Source organism: Myotis davidii, unplaced genomic scaffold (assembly GCF_000327345.1).
Source record: "Myotis davidii unplaced genomic scaffold, ASM32734v1 scaffold93, whole genome shotgun sequence".
In the NCBI taxonomy this organism is placed as follows: Eukaryota; Metazoa; Chordata; class Mammalia; order Chiroptera; family Vespertilionidae; genus Myotis; species Myotis davidii.
This window is the reverse complement of record NW_006292095.1, coordinates 1725332-1733778: the sequence shown is the minus strand read 5'-3', so window position 1 is coordinate 1733778 and position 8447 is coordinate 1725332. Positions and strand designations below refer to the sequence as shown.

Genomic DNA, 8447 nt, shown 5'->3' with positions numbered 1-8447 from the left:
CAGGATTGCTTTTCCTTCTCAAATCCCCCGTCCATGCCCCGTGTCGGGTGTGAATCAGAGGCTCTTACGAGAAAGTCAGGGAAGGGCTCACTGTACGTTCTGCACAGCGATTACTAAAATGACAAGGAAGCAGTCACCAGGTCTTCAGGATGGGGAAAGACTGGACACCTTCCAAAGCAAACTTTCCCTCCCTCGGCACGTCAGGGCCACTTCAGCCTCGCATGTCAGCATCACTGCTGTCCTTATTAGGAGGGATTGCTCCCACAGACGTGGCAGCAGTGCCCTCAGGGTCCCAGAGCGGAGCAGGAAGGGCACTGGCTCAGTAGTCAGGAAACCCAGCTGGGGTTCCAGAGCCATCACTGACTCACCTGCTGGGCTCTGCTTTCTTCCTTCTCACATTAATTTCTCTTTACTAGAACGTGCACTTCAGGGTGGGTGATGGCAGGTCTCCCTCATCTCGGGGACAGTGGCGTGTGTCCACCTCCCCCATGTTCTCTAAAACAGCATCACACAACTTGCTTTTACACATTGCCTCGATTAACAACCCTGTGACATTAGTTAAACCATTACGATTCCTGTGGAAAGGGTGGCTATCAAGGCCCAGAGAGGTTAGGTGGTTATAACCCTCACAGCTGCAGGGGCAGAGCTTGGCCACAGCCTGCCCGAACCCACATGCAGGCCACCTCTCCACCCGTGAAGCTGAATTTTGCCATATAGCAAGAGGAGAACTGAAAGCTCTGAACTTGCTTTGTATTGAAACGTCCCTGTTAGTGCGCGTCTCCCTCAGCTCTTCACTCTAGAGCAGGGGTGGAGAACGTCTGGCCCAAGGGCCGTATAAGGCCCATGAAATCATTTGTTCTGGTCCTGCCAAGGCATTAAGAGTGAGTTAATTAAATATTTGACCAAATATAGCAGGCTAATTAAAACAAAAAAAATTTTGTTAATCCTCACCTGAGGATATTTTTCCATGATTTTTTTTTTTTTTTTTTTAGAGAGAGTGGAAGTGAGGGGGAAAGACAGAGAGAGAGAAATGTCAGTGTGAGAGAGACACATCAATTGGTTGCTTCCCGCACACAGGGATTGAGCCTGCAACCATGGTACATGCCACCCTTTCAGTCCGCAGGCCGATGCTGTAGCCACTGAACCAACGTGCCATCCTTCAGTCCACTGGCCGGAGCTCTATCCACTGAGCCAAACTGGCTAGGGCTAGCAGGCTAATTTTTAAGGTGATCATTTTGTATGGCCCTCGAATGATGTTATAAATATCCAGATAGCCCTTGGCAGAAAAAAGGTTCCGCACCCCTGCTCTAGAAGGAGGCCCCCGAGGGGGGTGCCCAGGCAGTTCTTCTATCTTCACATGGCAGTTTCCTGGACCCAGCATCATGTGCTGTTCTCATTACTCTTTGGGCCCCTTCCGCCTCCTTTTTTACAAGGAAAGTTTCCGTGAAGGTTGATCCGCCCCAGTAGCTTTCTCCACCCCGGGAGGTGGGCGCATCCTGGGAGTGTCACAGCAGGATGTGAGCACAGTCGCTGGCAAGACCGTAGGCAGGGCACTGATAACGGATGAGAAATGGGGAACGTGACAAAGCTTTGATTTTTTTCCTCTTTATTTTCCTAACCTTTGACAATCATCCGATTACTAACTGCAGTTATTTGAGGAGATAAAGCCATGTTGTAGTCGAGCGAGCAGATGGTTCTTTGAGGGCAATGTAGGAGGTAGGTGGGATGTGACCAGATTGTGGAGGGCTGGGCACAAGACTTCAGACTTGCTCTTGTAGGCAGCACAGAGCCGGTCAGCCAGGGAAGAAGGCACACACATCCGCGTGATTGGCCTGGCGTGGGCACAGGGTGCTCTGGGGAAGCAGGAAGTGATTGCAGCCTGAGCGGCCTCTGTCCATGTTGATACCCACAGGATGGGGGTGGGAGAACTTGGAGGACGGTGCTGCTGCCCAGAGTGATGGGGTTCTCTGTGTTCTCCAGATGAGGTGGCCTGTCTTCCCCTCCTCTAAAAAGTTCAAAATCTATACCCTGGTCATAGCGAGACAAGCGCAGCCAGCGCACAAGCAAGTGTAAAAGCCAGAACAGATTGAAAGAGTGAAGTCCGTATGTCCTGCTCAGGAAACAGGCTCTTGAGTGTTCATGGTTATAAGTGTTAGTCAGTGACTGTAAACATCAATTGGGAAGTTTTGTCTCCACTGTCTTCATTTGAGGCCAATTTCCAGTAGTATATTGGGCCCCTCAACAAGCTAAGAGGGCCAGGAGGGCAAAGGGGTTAAGTGTTTGGGCTCAGACTCAGATACACATGGCTTCCTATTCCAGCTCTGCCCTGGAATGGCTGTGTGAGCAGACAGATCGCTGACCCCCTCCAGTCTCAGGTTCCTCACCTACGAAATGGAAATTCCACCAGTACTTACCTCAGTGGCAGTGGGGAGGATGCAATGAGGCATGGCAGGTAAAGCTTTACCTGGCTTATCTGTGCAGAGGTTAGCCCAGTGCCAGGCACGTAGTAAGTGCTCATTAAATATTCCCTCCTGTCATCACCACCCTACTGGCAAGGCAATGCTGGGAAGTGACCAGAGGGTGGTTTTTAGCGAGAGCCTTCCACCCTGCCTTTTGTGGGACTGTCAGGCGCAGTGGACCAATTGTGGTTGAGCTTAGACTCTGGCCTGTCTCCCTCAAAACTGCAGTGCAGGTGAGACTGAAAATCCCTATTCTTAGAATGACTCAGAGGCGCCTCAGCTACGCGTAAGTGAGTGCTTCTGGGAGTTCTCAGACTTCCTCCTTCTCCGCCTCAGGCCAGTTTCTGCCAGTCCTGCTGCCCCGGCTGCCCATCAGCCCAGGTTCCCAAAGCCCAGGGCCAGGGTCTGCACTCACATGACTGGTAAAAGCCCCTTGGGAACTTATTGGTGGTTGGTGACCAGTCAGCCTGACACTTCTTTTCATCTTCTTGACAGTACCTGAACCAGTTTGAGAACTGCTGTGGCCTACGGGAAGGAGCCATCCTCACCTTGCTGAGTGACATTGGTAAATCCCAGACCTGGAAAGCAGGTCAAGCCCTCCAGGGAGAGTGTGGGGTGTCCCTGTGAGTCCTTGTGGAGCACAGCGGAGATATTTTGATCTTTACAGAGGGTTGAGGTGTGACAGACAGACAGCGTGGGGAGGTCAACAAGGGGCTAGTCAGGCAGGCGCTGAACTCAAATAGATTTCCCTTCCTTCCGGACTAAGTCATGAAGTGAATTATGATGCATATAGAGTAACAGATTTCCTTTCCCATTACAAATCTCCCCTCCCTACTTTCCCGGAATGGCCAGCGATGGAGCAGGTTGTCACTTGAATGAATCTCATCCCTTCACAATGACTTTTTCCACTTCCACATTGGCAGCTCTTTTGCCAACCCCAGGCATAGGAAAAACCGCCCTTGTTTAATCCTTTGGTACTGGTGGTGTCCTCAGATGAGGGTGTCGGTGGCACTCTCTGAGAAGACAGGGCTGGCCTCAGGGAGCAGAGTGACCACAGGCTGCAGAGGTCAGAAGCAATGCCCAGGTGACTGAGATCTAGAGTTATCCAGAGTTTATCACAGAGTGTTGCCCTGAGATTTGGGGAATGATACACCATTTTCGTCCCTTTCTCACTGAAACATTTTTAAAGCTGTATTTTGTTTGCTCACACTTTACTTTATAGAAAAATGCCAAACACACAGAAAAGTTGAAAGAGCAGTCCAGTGAAACCCACATACCTGTCACCAGATTCACCAGTTGTTACCATTTTGCCACAAGCAGTGTTCTTCTAAGTCTTGGCCTGGAAGGCTGGGTGACTTCCGGTCTCTAAGACACTTTGCCTTGCTGCTGTGGGTCTGCCTCTTAATTACTCAATGCCACTTTATACAAATATATATATATATATATAGTTTAAAAATATATATTAAAAATCTATAATAATAATAAAAACATAATATGCTAATTAGACCTGACAGCTGAACGACCTTCCAGATGTCATTCCGGACTTTTTTTCAGATGAAGCCATGGTGACAGGGGCTGAGGCAGACGCAGTTAGGGGTGATCAGGCAGGCAGGCAGAGTGGTTAGGGGTGATCAGGCAGGCAGGTGAGTGGTTAGGAGCAATCAGGCAGGCAGGCAGAGTGGTTAGGGGCGATCAGACAGGCAGGTGAACGGTTAGGGGTGATCAGGTAGGCAGATGAGTGGTTAGGGGCAATCAGGCAAGCAGATGAGTGGTTAGGGGCCATCAGGCAGGCAGTGAGTGGTTAGGGGCCATCAGGCAGGTAAGCAGGCGAGCGGTTAGGTGCCAGCGGTCCCAAATTGTGAGACGGATGTCCAACTGCCAGGTTAGGTCCGATCCCTGTATAGCAAATCTGTTCATCCTATAAACTTCTGCTTGATGTCACTGCATTTAGGAAATCTGACTCCAAGAAGTGAGTCAAGTGCTGTTCCTATGTTTTGCTATGGCATTTTCTGCTCAGCCACATTCTAGGTCCTGTCCCTACTGAAATCTGATTCACCTGTCCCCCCCACTGGACTGTAAACTCCTCAAGGGATCAGGCCTAAACTGGCAGTCGAACATCCTCCGAGGGGTCCCGGATTGCGAGAGGGTGCAGGCTGGGCTGAGGGACCACCCCCTCATGCACGAATTTTGTGCACTGGGCCTCTCACCGGACCTCTTAAGATTGATTTTAGAGAGAGAGGAAGGGGGAGAGAGAGAAACATATGAGAGTGAAACATTGATTGGCCGCCTGCTGCATGCCCCTACCAGGGATCTAGTCCACAACCTGGGCATGTGCCCTGACTGGGAATCTTACAGGCAACCTTTTGGTGTATAGGATGATGCCCAATTGACTGAGCCACACTGGTAGGGCACTCTATGCCACTTTTGATGGAAGGTGGGCAAGAAGGAAATGAAATGGGGCAAAATTAAACAATGACATATTTAAGGTTAAGATCCAAACAATCTGACAGAAAATTCCACCTCCTTCCCTACCCTGTGCCTTTATCTTTTGAATAGAGTTCACAGTAAGGCCAATTTGACATTGCACCAATTTGATCTGACATTGCACCCACCACTGGCCAAACTGATTCCTTCATGCATTGGCCCCTGTGGGTCCCCTGGGAGGGTCCTGCCTGTCTACCTAGAGAGTCTAGTCCGTAGGTCGAGAATCTCACCTGTTTCTTTGACACCTGGCTACGTGGCTCACCCATCTACATTCTGCTCAGACATTTACTTGATTGTATCTTCCCCAGTGGCCAGATCATTAATTTATTCTCTGTTGAGTTGGGTTGAAAGCAGGTTAATAGGTTGGGGAATATTTTGCTCTTTATGGGCAACTTTTATTTGGTTTCTCCCTGGTTAGGGCTTCAAGTCATTTACTAAAATGTTATCCTTGCCAGTATTTTTCTTTCACTCATTGTGCATTCACCAAATAGCTATTAAGAAAGTCTTAAATTATTGGCTTAGGCACACATAACTGTTTACTTCCTCATATAACATTTTACTTCCTCAAGCGATTCTCTAGTGATATTAATAGAAATTCTTTTGGTTGTATATCCATTTACCACTGCCTTGTGAAATAGCTTTCGTATTATTTATTACCTGTTCAAGTTGTACGTGTGTGTTTAAGTTACATGTAAACCAGAATAACCAAGCGGTAAACTCCAAAGGGCTTCTGTTCAGTTCACTTGTAGGTGAATGAATATTAAAATTCTTTAGGTCTCTGATTCCCTATCTTTCCTCTCCGTGACCCCAACTTGGAGTTAATGAGGTGTTGAAGTAGTAGTACACTGGAATTAAATTCTCAAAGGTGAAGACTGCAGTCATATTGCTATGACTTATCTAGCAGCCTCTCTATAAATGTCAAATGAGTGAAATAAATCCCAAGAGAAATTAAAATAAGTAAGGACCCATTAAAAAGAAAGCTACCCACATATATGTAACACTCCCAGGTCAAATACCAGCTCTTCCACTTATTGGCAGTGTGACCTTAGGCATGCTACTTAATTTTTTAAGAACATCAGTTTTATTAGCTGTGAAATGGGATCATTACTTCCCTTATTAGAATTGTTATGATGATAAAATAAGATGATGTACATAAAGCTTCTAGCAGAATTGCAGTCACCAAGTGTTAGTTTCTTTCTCATTTCCTTTCCCCTCTGGATTTGGGTTTAGAGCATTTCTTTTGAAAATCTTTCTTCACGTTAATATGGATGTTGACCTGGGATTGGGATCCAGTGAGCCTGGTGGGAGGTTGTCTTTGAAACTTCTCTTCCTCAGAGCCATTCCTATCTCAGCCAGTTTTTGTAAGCAGTTACCTCCCCTGTCTTTGTTGTGGTGATGGAGGTGGCTGATAACATTGTATTTTACTTTTATTCCCATTCCTGATTTGTGTATTCATCAAATTTATTTCTTTTGCAAGGGTTTTGTCACTGAGCCAGAGGTCAAAAGTTTTTCTTGGAGCTCATCTCACTTAACTGTTCTGTATTCTGAAACATTTCCTGAGCATATTTTGTTCTAGTTTGTTTCAAGCACTGGCGCCATGTTCCCTTTGTTGGAGTTGCCACTTCTGTTCTCTGCCAGGTTGACTTCCGATAGCCGGCAGAGCCACACCCTTGACTGCTGGGTTGAGATTAATTGCCTTCTCTTCTGAGTTACACCTGTGTATTCCTCCCACCCCCATATCTTCTGTGCCACTCCCCTCCCAGAGATGCCCACTCAGAGCAGCACCAAGATAACAGACACAGGTAGGATTTTCCCAGTGAACTTTCAGTTGCCCCAGAAGATACTGCAGAGTACGTGTCAGAAAAGGAGCAGGTGCCTGGCGAGCACATGGTGAGCCCTGTTTCCTCTGCAAGGGCAGGCCAGTTAGACCATTGTTCTCTGCTGGTAAGAGATCCAGAGACAGGTGCAGAGGCAGCTAGAATTATTTGTCTTCCCACGAATATGATCCTAAAATAGCTTAAGAAGGTTGTATCTAAGTGGACTCTATTGAAGCAATCTTGCTCATTGTTCTTTGGAAAACACTGGCGTGTATTTCTTCCTGTCAGTAGAGGAGCAGACTCCTGGGCACTCAGGATTGAGGCACAGATTGGAGTCCCATGTCTCCGCTCTCTGAGGGGTGGGGACCTGCCACGCGGGCCAGCTGGGTGGGCCAGTTGTGCATTCGCCAGGGTCCCACCCAGTTTCAGATCTGACTCGGGCTTCCTCAGTTCTCCAGGTGGCTGGTTTACGGTGGTGACTGACCATCCTGTCCCCTGAGCCTTCAGGAGCTTCACTCCCTGTTTTTGTGCTTCTTTCTTTGAGTCGCCATCTCTGTCCTTATTGGAACTGCTCTTAGCAGGCACCTAGTACTTCAACACCGAGCGGAGAGGGTTTCAAAGAGTACACAGGGCTTTAGGGAACAGAGCTGTCATTATGGAAATCAGAAAATTGGGCTCTTCATTTAGTGTTTCTCTAATTGTGGAATCATAACAAAAGAGGATCACCTGATCTCAGAAATGCAGATCATTAGTATATAAAGTATGTTGGAAAGCACAAATAACTAGGTTAATGAGTATCTATATCTATCTATCTATCTATCTATCTATCTATCTATCTATCTATCTATCTATATACTAGAGGCCTGGTGTGGGGAGGGTCCCTCAACCCGGTTTGAGCACTCTTGCAGTCCGGGACCCCTTGCTCCTTTCCGCTCGCCTGCAGCGTATTTGGTTAATTTGCATATTAGGGTTTTATTATATAGGATTAGTGGTTGTTGGTGTTATCCATGGTGTTTCTTCAACATTAGAGGCCTGGTGCATGGATTCATGCACTCATGACATCCCTTGTCCTGGCCTGTACACGCTTGCAATCCGAGACCCCTCAGGGGATGTCGAAGAGCCGGTTTTGGCCCAGTCCCTGCAGGCCAGGCCAAGGGATCCCACCAGTGCACAAGTAGGGCCAGGAGGGACCGTGGGAAGGCTCCAGGACGTGTCCAACCTATCTGGGGGCCTGTCGGGGCTGTTGGGGCCGGCCAGTAGGGAGGTACTATGGGAGGGCTCCAGGGCATGTCCAGTCCCTCTTGCCCAGTCCCTATTGGCCGGATCCCAGCAGCAAGCTAACCTACTGGTTGGAGCATCTGCCTGCTGGTGGTCAGTGGGCATCATAGGGACTGGTTGAATGGTTGAACTGTCAGACACTTAGCATATTAGGCTTTTATATATATAGACTAGAGGCCCAATGGACGAAATTCGTGCATGGAGGGAGGGGGAGGGAGTCCCTTAGCCTGGCTGCACCCTCTTGCAATCCAGGACTGCTGACTCCTAACTGCTGGCCTGCCTTCCTGATTACCCCTAACCACTCGCTTGCCTGCATGATTGCCCCTAACTGCCTCTGCCTCAGCCCCCGCCACCACAGCTTTACCTGGAAGGATGTCCAGAATGACATCCTGAAGGTCATTCAGCTCAA

General features: G+C 48.3%; 1 protein-coding gene across 6 annotated transcripts in view; it reads left to right on the top strand.

The window, feature by feature from the left end:
• IKBKB (inhibitor of kappa light polypeptide gene enhancer in B-cells, kinase beta) overlaps positions 1-8447 on the top strand; it is a 52292-nt gene that overhangs the window by 13304 nt on the left and 30541 nt on the right. For all 6 annotated transcript variants that reach the window (XM_006765533.2, XM_006765531.2, XM_006765532.2 and 3 more), the window contains exon 4: positions 2955-3024. In XM_006765533.2, coding sequence (XP_006765596.1) covers positions 2955-3024 — 70 coding nt within the window. The remainder of the gene's footprint in view (positions 1-2954; positions 3025-8447) is intronic.